Source organism: Hevea brasiliensis, chromosome 6, assembly GCF_030052815.1.
Source record: "Hevea brasiliensis isolate MT/VB/25A 57/8 chromosome 6, ASM3005281v1, whole genome shotgun sequence".
NCBI lineage: Eukaryota > Viridiplantae > Streptophyta > Magnoliopsida > Malpighiales > Euphorbiaceae > Hevea > Hevea brasiliensis.
Window position 1 is genome coordinate 3,704,366 of NC_079498.1, and position 20,946 is coordinate 3,725,311.

At 28.5% G+C, this 20,946-nt stretch overlaps 1 protein-coding gene across 2 annotated transcripts; it reads left to right on the forward strand.

Annotated features, from left to right (window-relative positions):
* Nucleotides 1-5,898: 5,898 nt before the first annotated feature.
* On the forward strand, nt 5,899-11,153 carry LOC110642330 (protein CNGC15b). Of its 2 annotated transcripts, none has more exons than XM_058148239.1 (8): nt 5,899-6,234; nt 6,733-7,066; nt 7,239-7,794; nt 7,898-8,110; nt 8,247-8,539; nt 9,116-9,227; nt 9,546-9,782; nt 10,157-11,153. In XM_058148239.1, the coding sequence occupies exons 2-8, from the start codon at nt 7,038-7,040 to the stop codon at nt 10,829-10,831; spliced, it is 2,115 nt and encodes a 704-aa protein (XP_058004222.1). In that variant the 5' UTR covers nt 5,899-6,234; nt 6,733-7,037; the 3' UTR covers nt 10,832-11,153. The 2 variants fall into 2 exon arrangements, with proteins under 2 accessions (XP_058004222.1, XP_058004221.1); XM_058148238.1 differs by having other exon boundaries at nt 6,990-7,066.
* Nucleotides 11,154-20,946: the final 9,793 nt, after the last annotated feature.

Here is a 20,946-nt window from a genome sequence, read left to right on the forward strand (position 1 = left end):
CTAAATTTTGTCTTTTCATGCCTTAAGCAATTTGCGGTAGAAGAATGAATTTTTTGCCTGAATTATATGATTTATGTTTTAAATCACAAGAATTTGACATATAATATATGAGTTTTTAAACTTTTATTTCAATTGAAATGAATATAATGATACCTTAGAATCATCCCTTAAGTTTCTATGAAAGTAAGGGCTTTTTTTCCATCTTTCTTGGTGAGTTATATTAATAGAAATTAAATTTGTGCTTTAAGGTTATTTTTTAAATTTTTTTTTCTTGGAATTGTTTTATTGTCAATTAAAAGGGATGATCTTTTTTTGTTTGTTTGTAACTATAATAGATGAACTGCTAATATATTTTTCATTGAGTAATACAACTTATATATACACAAGGAGGTAGTTAAGATAAACTCAACCTTATACCATAGTTACAAATCATGTTACAAGCTAAGGATAATAACCAACAGATCATTTTCAATAGATCATGTTCAGGCTAAGGATAATATTCAAAGGGATAACCTTATCACACCTTATCATACCCTCTCAATTCAAGTAAGATACAGATTAAATTGTAAGCTTTGCTTTGAGCAACTCATGTCGTGGACATGACAGTGGCTTAGTGAAGGCATCTGCAATAAAAATTTAGAAATGCAAATTATTAAATAAAACCATTTTCATTAAATTTCATTATTTTTTTTTACATTTGAATATGTTGTATTTTATGTTTTTTTTATAAATATGAAACTTGTCAATGATTTAGACTTTATTTTATTTTGGGATATATATTATATTTCCTCGCTTCCCACATTTCTATTATCTATAGTTTTGAAAATGTCGCTTCCTTGTCTGTTTTCACATTTTCCTATGCCCACGTTAATGTTTCCATTTCTATGCTACATAGGACAAACGCTAATATACCCCTAGAATCATGTGTTAATGGTGCCCACTGCCTACACAATGTGATTTTCATATATTATAGTAATATTCTGGAGACTTCCTCCGATGTTTGTTTCGGTTGAACCAAAATCTACAATTAGTTGCCCAATTTCTTTTCTTCTTTCTTTACATTTTATTGTGTCAAACACATAGGTTTGGAATGCTGACAGCGGACTGATATTGAAAGTAAATTTGTCATTTTATGAAAACTTATAGAAAAAAATTAGAGTACAATAAGTAATAAGTAAGATTATTTTTGACTTATTTTGATAAATTATTATGACATGATTAATTTATTTTTAATTATTATAATTTTTATAAGTTTAAGTATTTGATAATTACGATATTTTAGTTTAGATGTTTAATAAGTTAGTACAGGGGTGCAAGTATATATTTAGCCAATGAGCTAATGAGAACCTTCTTTCTTCTCTAACTTTCTAAAATAATTTAAAAAAAAAAAACAGCAAACTACAAAGAATACAATGTTAGACTAAATCAATTGGATTTAATTAACATTCAACAACAATCTTTTTTTTTTTATGTAAAAAATATATATGATTATAATTTTTTATTTAAAATATAAATTCAAATATCTTTTTTAAATGCATGTTTAGAATAATTCCCTACATGGTTTTGAAAATCAAATCAATCCGGTTGATCAAATTGTGAAATTTATGAATCGATTCATCAAATGGTTCGATTCATCCTTAAAAATCATATATCATCAAAATAGAGAAAAAGCTGGCGGATCAGCTGAATATCGGTTGACTCAATGGATCCGTTATAGTTTAAGTGGGTCGAACGGGTCTTTGTTATTGTTTTTTAATTTAGCCAATTTAATCAAAATTATGTCATTTTGTTAAACCCTTACTTTAGACCAAAAAAATGCTGCTTAAGTGTTCGACTCTTTTATTCTTTGATTTTTAAGTTGTTATTGCTTTATGATGACTTATTTTAAATATAGTTTATATGAAAATGTATGTTATATTTATTTTTTAATTAAATATAATATAGAGCATGATTTGTGGACGTTTATATTAAATATGGTGATTTGTATTGCGTTAATAGCATTATTATATAGGATTTTATACAGCTGTCCAATTGAATCTTAAACTTTTGAAGGTTTGTTTGGCATTGCCATTGAAATTACGGTTGAGAAAATCACTTTTTTAAATATACTAATTAGAGAGTATTAAAAAAATAATTTCAAATTAAATTTGATAAGTTTTAGTTATGAGAATATTAAAATAATAAAACAGTTTATTTTTTTCAAACTGCTTTTTTAACAGCATCTAAAATAATACTTTTATTTAAAAAAATAGTTTTAACTCTTTAAACGCAATGCCAAATAGACACTAATACTCTCCTTTCACTAATTTTAGATCGGGCCGAATCTGGAAATCATGATTCCTCTATGCTAGTGTATGTAAGCATATTAGAAATATTTTAAATTTAAAAAAAAAGAAGATAATATCTATCTTAATTCGTTTTGTATCTGTTTTATATTCTAGACTTTTGAAATTTCCAATACAATATTAAACTCTCATGAGTTAAATATATTAAATTTTTTATGAAAATTTATATAATTTATGAAATAGAGAGATAGAGAGAGAGAGAGAGAGAGAGAGAGAGAGAGAGGGGCATGGAGCCATAGGGTGGGCAAGAGGGCCTTCGTCCTTGGACCCATAATGTGGAAGGCCCAGCACAGATCAAATCCAGCCTGTGATTAATCAAATGGGCGAAAGTGATTAATGCGAGCACTGGGGCTGTCTATTGTTTTTCCCATTGTCATATCTCGAGAGGAAAAATAATAATAAAAAAAATGCATAAATACTTAAAAAATTAAGAGTTTACATGTTAATATTTTTTTTTTCTTAAACGTGGTTAAAAAAAAAAAAAAAAAACCTATATATTTATGATGCTAATAACAACACTATAAAGGCTAAGTATGTGACTTTTCAATAATATAATGTTTTTTTGGGTTAATTAGAAACTACTTATAAGTGAAGAGTTACATAATCGGATAATGTTCTCTCCAACTTTCATGATATTAGTGAAAATTATTATTATTATTATTATAAAGAAACAATACAATGCTTAAATTATATATATAAAAAATCTAAAACTCTATTTGTTTGAAGGAAAGTGTTTGTTGGAAAACATTTTTCTTATTTTTCTTATTTTTCAGGGTGTTTAAAAAATTTGATTAAAGAAAAATAAATTGTTAATCAAAGAAAAATAATAAAAAAAAGTCACTTTCCCGACTAATATTTTAAACATTAGAAAATATTTTTTAACTCATTTTGAATGTTATACTAAATAATGGAAAATACTTTATAAAATCATCTATGTACAAATTATTTTTCATAAAACAAACTGATGTTACTATAATTCTCTAGGTCATTAAATAACGGGTCTTGAATCCTCGAGTTGCTTGATATCAAAGAATAAGATAAAGTCTGGTGGCTATCCAATAGTCACTCTGACACCCAAATTGGTAATAATGAGATTTTTGGATAATGACAATGAAATAGTGAATTAATTAAAAAAATTTATAAAACATAATTAGGTAAACATTTGAAATCTATTTATATAGTGGTTAGACACAATCAAAATAAGTCACGGCTGGACCTCTTACCCATTTATAATCTGCATGCAACAGCATGTACCTTTATCAGCATGCTTAATTTCACCCACATATTTCGGAACCATGTTATCCCTGTCATTTCGATCTCATATAAGGAAGTTGATTTCTTTTGTAGTAGATTTATCAGAGTCCGATTTCATGGAGATCCAGGATACATTACCTGCTACAAAATCACTTCAGACCCGATTTGCTACTGAATCCGATTAATGAAAATTCGGATATGGGTATGGCCACTCCAACCCAAAGAATTCAGATTCGAGGACTAAATTATATCATAAACGGAGTCGAAAATTATGTATAAAAAATAATAAAAGATTTAATGTAAATTAATAAAGTAAAATTAGCAGAATTTAATTAAAAAATATAAAATTCAGAGGCTAAATAAATAATACATTTCATTAATTAAAAATATGAAAATCCCACCGTCATGGAAATGAGGTCCCTATGAACACCGCAATGTGCATATTCTGCAGACTTCAATAGCAAGCATTTCTTTTCTCATAGCTAGTTCATTCAATTGAAGCATTAAATAATGTAGGGACATGATAAATCTTGTCCCTTCTAAATTGATATGTGCATTTATTGTTTTATATATATGGTATGCATATAATATAATATAATCCATTTGGATATTGTATATATAATTGCATTAGCATTTCAATTTTTTGTTAATTAATTGCTTTTATTATTAATTAGTATTCTTAATTGTAATCAAATTGCATAATGGGTAGATAATTAGATAACAAAATGAATGTCAATATATTAAAATTAGATAACAAAATAATTAGAAAAATTATATTTTTTATTATATAAAATATAATAAAATTAAAAAAATTATTTAATAATTTAAGTTAATATATTAATAAAATAATTTATTAATATTATTAAGTGGTGAAGTTATTTTTTTTTAGATTAATAATTGTTACTTAGTTGTTAAAAAATTATTATAAACAGTAATAATATATATTCTAAGTAAATTGCAACTTAGGGTGTCTAGTTCATGTGGTCATGGTGTAAAAGAATAACTTGAGGAGCCAGGCTTGACTCTCTTTAGCGTTTATTTGAATTTTTTTTTCGTTGAGTAGACCGGATTACTTAGTTTAGACGTTGCTGAGTTGACTGGTTATTCAGCTGGGTTGATTGAGTTAAGTCCGGTTCATAAAATCAAATTGATATTGATTTATTTTCTAATTAAATCGATTAAATTAATTAATTTAATTCAATTCAATTTTCACTAAATGTTATTAATTTATATAGGGCACAATAAGCAGATCTCATTATCGATAAATTAAAATTGGAGAATTTTTTTTTTTAAATGTTGAGGACGATAATAAAAAATACTTAAAAGTCAAGGAACCATCAACGAAAATTAGCCTAAATTTCAGTTTCCAATTTCCACCACCATATCTAAATGCTAATAAGGAAAAGTCAATTTTGGGATCACCGACAAATGGTGTAGCCAGTTCACAATCACATGTTACAGACACAATTAACCTTGAAATTATTGCTAGTAAGAGCCTGTTGATGAGTTTGGACCATGCAACTGTTTTTTACAACATTATTATTGTTATTATTATTATTATTATTATTATTATTAGATAAAAAAAAAGAGCTCTCTAATATACCGATCATTGTTCTTGGATCAAGATTTGCAGTTAAATTGTTTCATTAGTTTCTGATTAACTTTCATGAAACCTATCATCCAGTCATAGTAGATTTTCAATAAGTTGCAAGTACAGATCATCCGTAGTTGATTCACCTATTTACTATTAGTAGAGATAATATTTAGTTTTAATGTAATTATAAAGAGTTGAATTGGAATCAAATCCTTTCAGCTCTCAAAACTTATCATTAAACAATCGTGAGTGTAGTACAACATTATTATTATTATTATCACAAATATATATATATATATATATAATTAAAATTTTAAAATTTTTTTAAAATACTATTACTCAAATGTTAATTATATCATAATATAAAGATAAAATAGTAATTTACTTTATAAAATAATAATAATATTATGAACAAGTAATTTTTTTTTTTTTTACGTTAGACATTAACATGACTTTCTTGTATATTGTTGATTAGAAAACACCAATAATCATTTGATTAGAAGGACCGTTGGCTGTACAAGACTGGCAAAGCACGTGTCAGGACGGCGTACATGACGGAGTCAACTCCTCTGAACGTAATAACAAAAACTAAACTAAAAAAAAATTCTATCTTTGGTTTGGACACATTCATATGTTCTTGTCCCTTCGTCCTACATATTTACCTATTTTGCGACTTTTAAAACCATAGAAAATACATACACTTCTCGTCTTCTTTCCTCCTTTAGCTTAATTTCTCCGTCACTTCCCTACTGTTCTTATACTCTTTCACTTGCTATACTGTGAAATAATGTCTTCAAGCATGTCCACCATTTTTTAGACGAGAATAACAAGAAAAGAGTCTTGTAATGTTGAAGAATGGAAACTGTTCATTGTTCATCAATCCCCAGATGGCAAACTTTTCATTTTCAGTTTCTTTGAAAAGTTTTTTGGGTTTTAGTTACTTTATCTGAATGAATCAACAGATAAACAAAGTGGAGGGAATTGGGTTTCATGAAATGTACTTTGTATGGCTCCCCTGTCTCTGTATAGTGCTCCTTCCAGGTTTGTTAAAATCTTTGCATAAGAATCAATAGTCAACCCCCCCCCCCCCCCCCCCCCCTTTTTTTTTTCTAAACTTTGAATTATGTTTATATTGGAAATGATTGTCATTTTGCTGAAAGCTTTTCGATTTCTGTGATGATAATTCTATGGTTTTTAGTTGCCATTGTTATGGCTGATTTTTAGTTTTCTTGGAGAATTTTTTCTTTCTCTTCTCATTTATACTTAATGGCTTAATGTGGCGAAATAATTTAGTTTTAATATGAAAATGATTAGTTCCTTTGATTCTAAGGGAAGTTATTGCAATTTTATACTGATGCACATCTTTGAGTACAAGTGAAGGCATCTGAATTCTAGAGTTAGGCTGGTCTTAGAAAAATGGCATATTCAATTTTAAAAGTTGTGATTTATGGTTTTCTTATGTATGTTCTGCTTCAACCGCCGTTGAATTTAAAGATAGTTATCCTATTTCTTTAAATATTTGCCCATGACTTTCTACAGATTTAAGGTCACGTGTTTGACTTCCCCCTAAAAAGGGGGATAGCCTCTTTGGAGCCAGCTTTCATGCCCAAGTTGATGTAGATATTTATATCTTTTGTTCACATGATACCTGGTTAAAGAAACTATTGACGGCCCTTTTCCTTCTTGTGGTTTTGAGATTATGCCTTGTCAATTTCAGTTGATATGGTGTCTCACACCTACAAATATTTGAATTTTTGGCCTGATATGTGCACATCTCTGACCTTCTTGTGTCACAGATAGAATTCAGTGATTGAAATCATAGCTGTACTTACCACAAGAACGCAATGGGGTATGGTAATTCAAGAAGTGTAAGGTTTGCACCTTCCTGGTTCTTTAATTTCTGTTATGATTTCAGAAATTTTCATTTTAATCTTAATTCATACATTTCCACATGCGTTAGTTTCATATTTATGATGTTTTCATTGTCCAATTGTGTTAGTGGATCGTTCAGTTGCTGAATTTGAGACTTAAATATAAAATTTCAGGTTTAAAGATGATCTTGAATTAGCCAAGCTCCCAACAGTCAATGGAGATGGTGTAGTTAAGCTTGCATACAACATTGATGGAACACAAATATCAGAGTCTAGTTCTAAGAAATCTGAAAAGGAGGTGCCTGGGAAGACTGGAAGATCATTGAAAGCTAAAGTATTGTCTAGAGTTTTCTCTGAGGACTATGAGAGAGTGAAGAAGAAGATATTGGACCCTCGAGGACCAACAGTTCACAGATGGACTAAGATTTTTTTAGTAGCTTGCTTAGTTTCACTCTTTGTAGACCCTCTATTCTTTCACTTGCCAATAGTCTCAAAAGAAGCTTGCATACATATCGGAATACCCCTTGAAATTGCCCTTACAATTATTAGAACTATAGCTGATATCTTTTATGTGATTCAGATTTTCATTCGTTTTCGAACTGCTTATGTTGCGCCTTCCTCCCGTGTTTTTGGGAGAGGGGAGCTTGTCATAGATTCTAAAAAAATTGCAATAAGGTACCTAAAACAGCAGTTCTTGATTGATCTTGTTGCTGTCCTGCCTCTCCCCCAGGTATGCCAATTTAATTTTTAGTTGCTTGCTGTCTTTCTATCACTTATAAATGCTTTCATGTTGTTAAAATGATAGCATTTTCGTGGCTTTTTGTTCATTGCAGGTGTTGATTTGGTTTGTTATCCCCCATCTTGGTGGCTCAACAATGGCAAATACTAAAAATGTCCTTAGGTTCATCATCATTTTTCAGTACCTCCCAAGACTTTTTCTTATCTTTCCACTTTCATCAAGAATTATTAAGGCCAATGGTGTTGTGACTGAAACAGCATGGGCAGGAGCTGCTTATAACCTAATGCTATACATGCTGGCAAGCCATGTAAGAACAGAGGAACCCTTTGGAATTCAGTTTATGTATTCCTAATTTTTTTTAAACATAGAATGGATTCCTCATCTCTTTGTATGATCTAAATTGTAATGTTAAAACCTGCTTTTTTTTTTCTCTTGGTGAAAAGGTTTTAGGAGCTTGCTGGTATCTTCTATCAATTGAGAGGCAAGAAGCATGCTGGAGAAGTGTTTGTAATCTAGAGAAGCCTTCTTGCCAATATGAATATTTTGATTGCCGCCAGATGCATGACCCTTTTAGGGAATCCTGGTTCAAAACAAGCAATGTGACAAATCTTTGTAATCCAGATATTGATTACTATCAATTCGGTATATTTGGTGATGCTTTGACATATGGCGTTACTATTTCAACATTCTTCGACAAATATTTCTACTGTCTTTGGTGGGGCTTAAAGAACCTGAGGTAATGTACATTCTGAACCTGAAATCTGTGTGTTTACTTTGGATGCTCCCATGTTCTTAGAATATATAAGTTTTTATCTCTTGCTTTATATAGGACTTGGAGATATTCATTGCTAGACGCACGGAAGATCACCTTAAGAATTTGAAGAAACCATTTAAATGTGAATTCAATTCTGTTACAAATTCCTTTTTTTTAATATTTTTTTTACATGAGTCAATTTGTTCAATAAGCTCGTCTATAGGGCTGACCTTTTCTGGCAGAGGCAAGCTCTGTCTAGTTACTGGAAGATGTATCAGAAATTCATAATCTTACAATTATTAGTTTAACCTCCTGTTAGTTGATAATTGTAGTTAACTTATTTGTTTACTCTTCCTTGACAAACAAAAGGGAATTTTAAGAGTTTATTGAACAGGATAAATTGTTAAAATAAATTGAACTTACCTTGTTTCTTTATATAAGATGAACTGTATCCATTTGGTGATTCATTGTTATTATTATTATTATTATTATTATTATTTTGCTACATTGCACTTATTATTTACGTTAATGCTTTTTCATCTTCGTCCGTTCTTGCAGTTCATTGGGACAAAATCTTTCGACAAGTACTTACGTAGGTGAAATAAGTTTTGCCATCATAGTTGCAATACTTGGTCTCGTTCTGTTCGCGTTGCTCATCGGGAACATGCAAGTAAGCCTGCAGATTACATCTTCAAGTTTATGGTTGCTTTTTTATTTGATTGGAATCGTGATCTTCTAGCTAGTTTATCTATTAGGACTATAAAAGAAACTACGATAATTTGAACTTGATCTTTTATTCTTAACTTTCTTTCTAGAAGCAAGACATTGAGAGGGGCCATTCAAAGTTACAGAAATTGTCTTGGTATATTGTGCATCATTAATTCTTGGAGTGTTTTCAAAGAATTCTAACAAATCTTTGAACAGTGATGATCTTAATATTTTTTTCATCAGTGGATTTACTGGTTCTCTTTAAACATTCCACTGGCAGAGATACTTGCAATCAACAACTGTTCGTTTAGAAGAGTGGAGAATAAAGAGAACTGATACAGAACAATGGATGCATCACAGGCAGCTGCCACCAGAGCTAAAACAGTCCGTTCGGAAATATGATCAGTACGAGTGGGTGGCCACCAGAGGAGTTGATGAAGAAGCTCTTCTCAAAGGTCTTCCTATGGATCTCCGAAGAGACATCAAACGCCACCTTTGTCTTGATTTAGTTCGACGAGTAAGTCATATATCCTGCACTCTTATTCACCTTGCACTTGATATGATTTGATAACCTATTTGATATTCATGTCATTCTCATTAGAAGGAAGAAAAAGGTTTTTATCTACCTACTTGAATGAGATTAAGAAAAAAAAGAAGATCATACTGAAGCATAGATTGCAAATAATTGATTTATTTAGTTTAATCAACTGCAGTCAGGTTAAGAATTCATTTATGCTGTACAGAGCAGGTAGGCCACAAAAGTTAGAACTTCAGTTAAAAAAAGGGGTGATTCTTGATTAGAAGCTAACAATAATACATTAATCACGAGAAAGGTTAAAAAATTGTAATTGTTATGTGATTAACCTTTTAATCTCTCTTTTAAATGAATAGGTTCCATTATTTGATCAAATGGATGAAAGGATGCTGGATGCTATATGTGAGAGGCTGAAACCTGCGTTGTCTACTGAAGGCACATTTCTTGTCCGTGAAGGTGACCTTGTCAATGAGATGCTTTTCATAATCCGTGGTAATCTTGATTCTTACACCACCAATGGTGGTCGTACTGGATTTTTCAATTCTTGCCGTATTGGTCCTGGTGATTTTTGTGGTGAGGAATTGCTGACATGGGCTTTAGATCCAAGGCCATGTATCATCCTTCCATCATCTACTCGCACTGTCAAGGCCATTTCAGAAGTTGAGGCATTTGCACTGAGAGCAGAAGACTTGAAGTTCGTAGCATCACAATTTAGAAGACTACACAGCAAGCAACTGAGACAGAAATTCAGGTTCTACTCTCATCAATGGAGAGCATGGGCTGCATGTTTCATACAAGCAGCATGGCGCCGGTATAAGAAACGAAAGGAAGCAGCTGAACTCAGAGCTAGAGAAAACCCCACAGCAGCTAATCCTGAACCTACTTCAGCAGGCACAGGCTTAGCTATGCGTGCTGCAAGGCTAGCAGCAAGCACTAGAAGGGGTGTAATTAAGTATTCTGGGTCAGATAAAAGCGTTGTGAGCTCACTGCAGAAGCCAGCAGAACCAGACTTTTCGGTAGATGAGGACTGAGTTACAGAACTTCTGAAATCAGCGTCAAGCTTGTCTGTACAAATTAGCAGTTTGTGTACATTAATTTATTATTTTAGTGAAACTATGAGGATTGCTTCAATTCTATTTGTTCTATTATGTCCATAAACATATGGGATATTAGTTAGGGGATCTTGTTAGAAGTTGAAGTTTACTGTCAGGTTTCCAGAAGAACAGAAGGAACACATTTAACTGGATATATTTGTTTGAATATTTGTAGAAGTTTGATGCAAGTACTGGTGAACGAAAACCCAAATGGAGCAGGCAGTCTGGTTTTGATTTTAACATCAAACCCATTATTGTTTATCTATGGGCAATGTTGGGTTGAAGTAAATGAAATTTGAGGAAATAATTTTACGGCTTTGAGGCTTGAGTATCACTATCATAAAATAAAGTCTCTAAAGATTTAGGTTCTGTTTGTCTATGAAAAATATTTTTTTGCAAATCATTTTCGTATTTTTTAGCATTTTTTCATATTTTTTAGCGTTTAAGGCATTAAAAAAATTAATTAAAAAAATTAAGTCATTTAAAAAAAATGATTTTTATTTTTTAAAAGAGAAAGTTATTTTTTATTTTATATACTTTAATAATCTTATTAAAATATGAACACATTCATAAATGCATGAAATAAACACATATCATTAATTTAATATTATAATTAAATAACGAAAAATATTTTTCATGTACAAATCATAAAATAAACAGAATCTTAGAGAATGAACTAGAACGTGAAAGTAAATTTTATTGTGTAAATGAAAGAAACAAATGTTAGGTCATAAAACTTGCTTGAACAGCTATTAACAAAAGATGAAAATTAAAAAAAAAAATCACTCAATTGCTAAATCTTTTATTACGATGTAGTTTGAATTTTGAATATGTTAATTTATGGGTGTAGTCTGAATGGAATATTTTGTCTAGTTTATGATAGTCATGCAGGGCATGAACCAATACATCAAACATATTTATCTTTATTAAATTAAATATACTAATGAGCTTTAATATTCAATATAATGAGATCTTGAACTCAACTCTTAATTAAAGCCGCTAGAAATTATTATTCATAGAAAACTTGTACACAAAAATTTAACTTTTATGATTTTGAGCCTTTGAAATGTTCAATTTAATTAAAATTCAATTATATTCTGTACTTGTTAAAAAAGTTTAATTTAGTTATTTTTAACCTTTTATTTAATTTGGTTTAGAAGTTTTAATTTAAGCTTAATTAAGCTCAAAAATTAAGAAAAATTAAGAAATAGAGCTTCTTAATTTTTAGGTTTAAATAAAAAAATTAATAAATTTAATCACAAAATTAAAAAATTAAACTTTTTAATAATTAAAAAATTAAACTTTTTAATTTTTTTATTTAAATCAAGAAATCAAAAAATTTAGTCTATAAATTTTAATTTTTAGATTAAATTAAGCTTAAATTAAAAATTTTAAATTAATTTAAATAAAAAAATTAAAAATAGAGTATAAGAGCTAAATTGAATAGTTTACCAAATTTTAATTGATTGAAGGTAAATCCATGTGAAAAATAGAGAAAGGAAAAGTGAAAACAGGGCCCAAAATGTTTAGCCAAATATCCACCAGATCGGAGCAGCAAATGGCCCAATGGGCCCAATCCATATGGAAGCTTGGAAATAGTCCTTCACTGTCTCAAAGGCGATGAATAAAAAAAATTGCCATTGAACATATCTCTTAATTAATTTTTATGAGATCAAATTGAAGACCCAATTTTCAATTCTGAACTTATCCTCCTTTATGCTGGACTTTGGAACAAAACTTTTGAATTCCATGGTAATTGGTCAACGGATTTGAACTGAAATTTTATGCCAAGTCAAATTCGACATATGGAAAGTGAATGTAGGAAATGTTTAGAACAAGAAAATCTTTAGCCGAAAACGGTGCAGAATGTGTAATTAAGAAGAAAAAAGTTCAAAGCTTTAGCAAAAACCATGCATGCTTCCCATTCAAGGTTTAAAAAAACACCTTTAATGAACATATCAACTTGGAAAAGTGTTTGGATAAATCAAGAAAAGAACACAAAACAAACACAAGTGGGCTTAATAATTCTTGGAAACTTTTGGAGCCCATAATTTTTGACTGTGCCTTAAATTCAAGAAGTTCCATAACGAGTTTTGTTGCATCATCAATGTTGTTCTACTTTGGTTAGTCATTGGGAATTTTTATTCTTTCTTTGTTTACAACTCAACTTTGGAGGGCAGAAATGCCAAATTTTCCTTTCCAAGCAAATGGGATTTAAAAGAATGGCATGAAAATGGATTCTTGGTGTTCCCATTTAAGGTCTTTTTGCTCATCCCTTAATTGAAAATTGTAAAGGGGGCAAGAGGGTATGAGGAATTTGAACAAAATGGATTCTTGGTGTTCTCAACTAAGAACTCATGGTATTGGTTCAATCTTGGTTAAGTGATTAAAAAATATTGAAAATAAAATGTCTAGTAGTTAAGAGTCATTATGTTGCAAGAAAAGATGATCATTGGTAATTGGTTGAAAGAAAATTAAAGTAAATGGGAGTTTGTAATTTTACCTTGATGAGTTCTTTTCAATTGGTGGAAATTATTGAATGCCATTTCAAATATAAAATAATTGTACTTTATCTTTTATGACCTATCATTCACTCACCTAATGCATGCCTTCATTATGAATTGAAAACCTTGCAACTATACGTATACTTAAATGTCAAATTCAATTCAACATACTTTTGTCAAAAATATACACTTGGATTTAATGTTAAAGTGGTAATGTTCTCAATCGAAAATTCTTATTTGTACTTGATCTATTATAAACTCAACATATAAATATATGAGACCTCATATATTTAATAGATATATTTATCATACATTCTGTAGTCATAAAAATATTAGTAATTTAGTATTTATTTTGTAGTATATAAATTTAGAAGCTAAGTATTTTAATTTTTGAAAAATGTGGCAATAAAAAAGAAGAGAGAGAGAGTTAAAGGGATAATTTGAAAAGGTAGAATCTTCTTTCATTTTATGGGAATAAACAAAGAAAAGCAATAAGATGAAAGAGGGAGTTTGGTTTGCAAGGCAATAAGGCACTAGAGAGAGTATGTGCTGGACAAATTGACAGTGTGAAACATAAATTTACATCTAAAAGAGGGACAACATTAGTGAAAGGGAAACACAATTGGGGCCCAATTAAACATAGTCAGAGTCCCACACATTCCCCTGCAAACCTTCCTTCTAAAGGGACATTTTATGGACCCTTTTCACTCACCACACCAAAACCCATCCATTCCTTTCCTCTGGCTGTGAGCTTAGTCATTATTGAAGGACCCACTTTGACTATTGGCCTGGTTTAGCTAGTTTCAAGTGGGTTTAGCCTTTGCAATTTGCATTAGTTAGTAATTAAAAATTCCAATAAAAACAAAGTAGTAAACAATCATGTAAAGAAAATATTCATAATTTTAGTTTCCATCAAATATTTAATTTCATCCATGTACTTATCAGAGATTTAAATTAATATATTTTGATATTTTTATTCAAATGATTTAAAAATTTTAATTTAAACTTAATTTAATTCAAAATTAAAATTTTAGACTATATTTCTTGATTTAAATAAAAATTAAGAAATTCAACTTCTTATTTTTTAGGTTAAATTTATTGATTTCTTAATTTAATCAAAAAATCAAGAAACTCAATTTTATGATTTTTTTTCTAAATTTTTGAACCAAATTAAATTTAAATTGAAATTTTTTTATTTTACGTTTATTTTTATCTATTATTTTTTAAAAAATTATTATGTCCATAAGTATCTGTCATTTGAAAATATCAAGGAATATTAATTATTTTATTCAAATTTTATCATTCTCTCTAATAAATATAATAACTATTTGTACAATTTCCTAATACCCCTTCTTTCTTAATTAAGTGAAATAAAAGATAATTTAATTAAATTAATTATTATTTTATTATAATTTAAATGATTTAATTACCTTCTTAAAAATCGTATAAAAACTTTAACCACAAATAAAAACATGGAATAATTTAGACAAATAAATTAATTTAAAAATCTCTAATAATACAAAGGTGAAATTAAAGCATTAAGCTTTCTAAATTTTACCTTTTGGTCAATTTTTTTTTTACTAATTATATATTAGGATCAGATAAGACAAATGGGTTTAGGGCTAATAAAGCCACAGTCGTTGCAACAAACCACTCTCATGCACCGCAATTATGTCCTTGACCATTGACAAATTTGCTTGCCCAAAAAAGAGGGAACTAGGACTTTCATAAAAAAAATAAAAAAGAAAAGAAAGAAAAAGGATTTGATGACCTAATGCCCTCTTAATAAAAGAAAAAGTTGATTAACCTTGCTAATAATCCAATATTAGAAGATGACTTTGTTGATTACCCTCTGAAAAATTGCTTCATTAATTTCAAGTTTGTCATTTGTAGTCCAAAGTAGTATTATCATTATGTTGGTAATTAGTTTCAAACTCTTCTAACTCCTTTGAGAAGAGGGAACTTCTTGTTCCATGTGATTTCAAATGATTATTATTATTATTCTTTTTAATTAACCTTTTAATAATAATTTCTATCACATTTCTTATTACATCCGTGATTAATGTAAAATCTTGAATTTTTAAGAATAAAATAATCTTAAATTTTTAAGAATAAAATAATCTTGAATTTTTAAGAATAAAATAATCACAATATTTAAATAAATCTATCTTAACTTTTGATTCTATATTTATTGATGTCAAAATATTTGCCCCAATGAGTCGCAGCTTAATGCTATTAGAATTGTCTTCATAATTGTGAGTATCAGTCGAAGTTAATTATATTACAAAAAATTATTTATATAATATAAGACTGAAAAAACTTATCTAATCATGATCTATAATAAACTCAAAACATAAATATATAAATCTCACCTATTTATAAAGAAGTCTCATATTGTATCTTAAATTCATAATCAACCGGTTTACATAAAAATTTCCCTATGGAAATTTTCATATCTACTTTCTTGGACACTAAACAATTATCATTAGAAGATTAAAAGCAAGACATGCACCAACAAAGCAAGAATGATCACAAGCAAAAGCAATCCCAAATTCCCAGTATATATATTTCTTTCTCAAAGAGACAAAACAAATTAACCCACCTCATGATTCAAGTGGAAAAAAAATAAAAAATCCATAAAGATTTTGCTTCTTATGAATTGATGAGCTTCATGGGATTCTGACTCAAGCTATACATGCATACACATGCTACCATTAGCTTTCACAAATGCTTGTGGATTCCATACATGATCATAACTTATCAACAAAACATGCCCCACTGGACTACACTTTGATGCTTAATTGGATTACCAATTTATTTATTTATTTTTTAGAGCTAGAGGTTCAAGGAAGCAATCAATAAGTTGGTATGCTCATCCTGCAAAAAGGATAATTGCAATTAGTGAAGAATTGTACTATGTCAGATTGAATTGGTCGTTATTCTAAGCATATAAAATATGATTTGATTGTGCAACTACTATAGGTTTGGGACAAATTAATTAATTATCTATATCATTAATGATCATCTCTTCCATTATTATTATTATTATTTAATTCAACATATTAATTTTGTTGGAAACCCCAAAAAAGTTCATTTCTTTACATTATAGCCAAATCCCCACATTTTGAATTCTCTTATGCTACCATGTGAAAAAGTTTACCAAAGTCCAACACAAAGAGTAATTATCATACAGATTGTTGGTGAATTGACTCATCTGTATAATTCAAGTTTTCAGGGATTGACCTAGTTACTATGGTAAAAAAAAATTATATTTTTTTTGTGTTGAATAATTTCAAATTACACCTAAAATTTTAAATCATGACACTAATTATCTTTTATATTTTTAGTATTATTCCAATTGAAGTTTCAAGTAATATATATTTCTTTTACAAGTTCTAAAATTTTTAAAAATTATTAATGTATATGTGATAATTCTAAAAAACGTGGGTCTCGTGAGGAATTTAAGATTGAAAATTTTAAGTAATTATTCAAATAATATAGCTCGTTAATCATTATAATAGTAAAATTTTCTCAAACCAAAAATATAATGAGATTTTTAATTATAATAATTAATAAAATTCCAAATAAATATATACTTTAATGATTCAAAATAGAATGTAGTTAAATAATTGAAAATCATATTGGTAAAAATTAAAAATACAAGGTATATATATAATTTGTCATAATTTTTTTTTCCAACGGCTAAAAGCAGCTGCGACAGCAACTTTAGGAAATATGATTCAGATAGAACCTTTACTGCATAATTAAGTTTAGGGTAGTATACAGTGGGTAACCTTATTTATATCTAGTCTATCATGGATTTAATATATATATATATATATATATATATATATATATATATATATATATATATGTATTACTTATTTCACGTGTCGTTGTAAAGAAAATGAATTAGGACTAACTCAATCTTAGAAGTTAATTCAAGAGAGAAAGATTATCCAAGGTTTCATATTTATCACTCTTACTCATTTTGCACTCTTACCTTTCACATTGAGTTATGAACATATAGAGTATAAAGTTTGCACGAATGGATCATCGTGGGTAACTCAACATCAAGATAAGAGTTGGCTTAGATATCATATAGAGGAAATAGACAAGGTTTAATTCAATATCGAAAGATAGTTCGAGGAGGAGGATTTATCACTCTTACTCTTTTCACATTCTTACCCATTACACTTAAGTATGAACATTTAGAGTATGAAATTTGTGTGACTGAATATTTGTGGGTAGCTCAACATCAAGACAAGAGTTGGCTTAAATATCATATAGAGGAAAAAGACAGGATTTAATTCAACCCCAAAAGATAGCTCAAGGAGAAGGATTTATCACTCTTATTCCTTTCGCATTCTTTCCCCTTATGTATAAATATCCAGAGTATGAAGTTTGTGTGACTTAATATTTGTGTGTAGCTCAACATCAAGATAAGAGTTGGCTCAGATATCATTAAGAGTAAATGTACATGGTCTAATTCAACTCCAAAAGATAGCTCAAGGAGAAGAATTGACCAAATCTTTATATTTAACTTTTACCTTATACCGATTAATTTTACGATATATATTATATCTTAGATATATATAGACAGTATTTAGACAAGAATTTTTCTATATATATACACGTAAATAATCTTTCTGTTAAAAGAAAAGTATGAATGATCTGAAAAGTAGTCAATAGGTTTTGCTTTATTTTGGCTAAAGAACTTTCCCTTTAATTTTTCCCCCCATGACTTTCTAGACAGTCCTTTACACTCTTCGGGGCTTTTCCCATTTAATAGCTTCCTTTGGTACCCTAATCACCATTTGCATTCAGATCTCCAATGTAATCATTTCCAGGCAACAATTATTAGTTCAAACAGATTAAATAAAATTACATATATAATTATAATTCTTAATCTTTTATATTACGAATTAAATATTCAAATATCAACTTTTTTCTTGAAAAGCTAATATATTAAAAAACAAAAAAAAAATAACTATAACTGTTCGACCAAATTTATCAATAAATTTTAATATAAATATTCAAATTATTCTCAGAACTTTGAATCTACTGTGTGTGTATATATATGTGTGTAATATATATATATATATATATATATATATATATATATATATATATATATATATATATTATTTATTTATTTATTGTTGACCGTTATGCAAAGATAATATATGTAGAATTCATGTATGTATATAATTTTGGTACAAGCAAAGGACTGGCACAAGGCATGTGAAGTATGAAGAAGAGCAAGGAGAGTTCATTTTCATTCACATGGTGGGTGATGAAATTAATATTAATATTCAAATTTAATAAAGATTATTGATAATGATGGGGCAATGACGAGATGGTGATAATGATTCTTGATGGGGTATCACTGTTGGACTTAAATTTTTCGATATTTAAGTCAATAAAGAGAACAAAAAAATACAATAGTAATTAATTAATTAATTGATTATTAAGATGTAGGAGGAGACAATTTTTGCAAGTATTAAGGATAGCATGCCATGGTTTATTGTCTCTCCTCCAAAATGATCGCCGAATTCTTTTTTTCTATTCAATTCTTTTAGGTTGTAAGATTTAAATTTAAAATTTATTAATTTTTTAAATTGATTGGATCAACTCACATTTTTATTTGAAAATGACTTCAAATTAATAAATTAATCCAAATATGATATGAAATCCTTTTTATATAGCAACTTGAGAAGGAACTTGAATCGATTTGATTTGATCTAAATTCACTTAAAAATTGTAATTTGTTTTTTTCATCTTATTTGTTGTCCTTGAAGTTGCATTTGTCACACATATGTAAGTGTTACGAAGCTATAGAATCACATGCAAAAGATAAGGCAATGAGAGGTGTATTGGTAATCCAATTGCGTGCATAAGTTGGCCATCTAATTAATTATTATATTTAATATTTTGACTAAAATGGTTGAACATTGCACTGATGTTGAGATTAGAAGAAAGGGACTTGGCATGAGAAAATAACGTGACATTTATTCTTCTTAATGGACAAAATGGAGGTCGGTGTTCACTTTTGTTCAAGATCCCAACTCTTCTCTCTGTTTGTCAAAAGTTTCAAAACCAATGGACCATTTTCCTTGATATATGCTATTGTTCCTTTGAGCAATTGCTGACTCTTCTCTAGTCTCTACCCTCTACCTCTAGTTTATTATATATGTTTACTACTATAAAATTATGGAATAATGCTCAATTTCACTCCTAATTTATTGAAGATATTCAATTTAATCCATTTTCAATTTTTTATTTAAAAGTAATTTTGGAATTTTAATCTAAGCTCAATTTAGTTAAAAAAAATTAAAAAATTAAACTTCTGATTTTTTATTTTTGGTTTAAATTAAGAAATGAATAAATTTGTCTCAAAAATTTTAATTTTTGAGCTAAATTTAACTTAAATTGAAACTTCTAAATTAATTTAAACAAAAAGTTGAAAATAAGCTAATTAAACATCCTAATAAGCATAGAGGTGAAATTGAACATTTAGCCATATATTTATCTTCCTTCTCAACTTGAACATATATATTGAAAATTCTAATTGATTGTGCTTTAATTTTTAACAATTTAATATCTTACCTTATTCCTTTGTTTCTTCTCAACTTGAACATATATATTAAAAATTCTAATTGATTATACTTTAATTTTTATTAATTTAATACATTGTGTTAAGCTCGGTTAGTAAATGTGATCAAAATCATCATTTATCGTTAGGTATGCCACGTTACAGACGTGGCAATGACAATGCGCAGACATGGCCTCAGTGCCACTTAAACTGCATTTGTAAACCAGCATAATATAAGGTATTAAACTGATAAAAATTATAAACAATCACTTATGCATCAAATCAAAAAATCTCTTATGTGTCAAAGCATAAAATCTCCTTTATATATCAAAGCGCAAAATTATATGATTTTTTTTATAATTTTTTTTAAAATTTAAGAGACTAAACTATTAAGGGATTTACTAATTAAAAATCAATAATTAATATTAAATATATAATGATTGAAATTAACAAGCATTTCCCTGCAAGTAATTAATTAATGGGTTAATATTTCTGGTTGAATTTATTGGATAAGATCATAAAATAAATTATCAAACACTTTGCAATCGTTTTCCCATCAAACTATCAAAGGAGTGACTGATTAGTTGATAATGTTGCTTAAACTTGATTGGAGGGGCCCACGTGCCGACACTTATTGGAAACAAATACATGCTTATATGTATCCATATTTTAATACACTACATATATACATATCCAAACTTGTGGTAGCTATGCCTCCCTTGAAATTGGGATGCAAATAAAAATAGATATTTCAATATTTTTCAAAAGAAATAAATATATCACTAAAAAATAAGTGTAGAGAATCTAGTGATAATCTTACAATTTAGACCTAAAAGCAAATACCATTTTAAATAGATTTAAGTTATTAAAATTAAAAAGTATTACAAAATTTGTAATTTTTAAAAAAATAAAATAAAATTATACTCCCTATGTCACACAAAGATAAGTTTACT

Excerpts from the sequence above, each read along its gene's own strand:
- LOC110642330 (XM_058148239.1), top strand. The coding sequence starts at position 7,038 with ATGGGGTATGGTAATTCAAGAAGTGTAAG. Across the intron at positions 7,067-7,238 it reads GGTAATTCAAGAAGTGTAAG|GTTTAAAGATGATCTTGAAT; the intron begins GTTTGCACCTTC and ends ATAAAATTTCAG. Across the intron at positions 8,540-9,115 it reads TGGGGCTTAAAGAACCTGAG|TTCATTGGGACAAAATCTTT; the intron begins GTAATGTACATT and ends CCGTTCTTGCAG.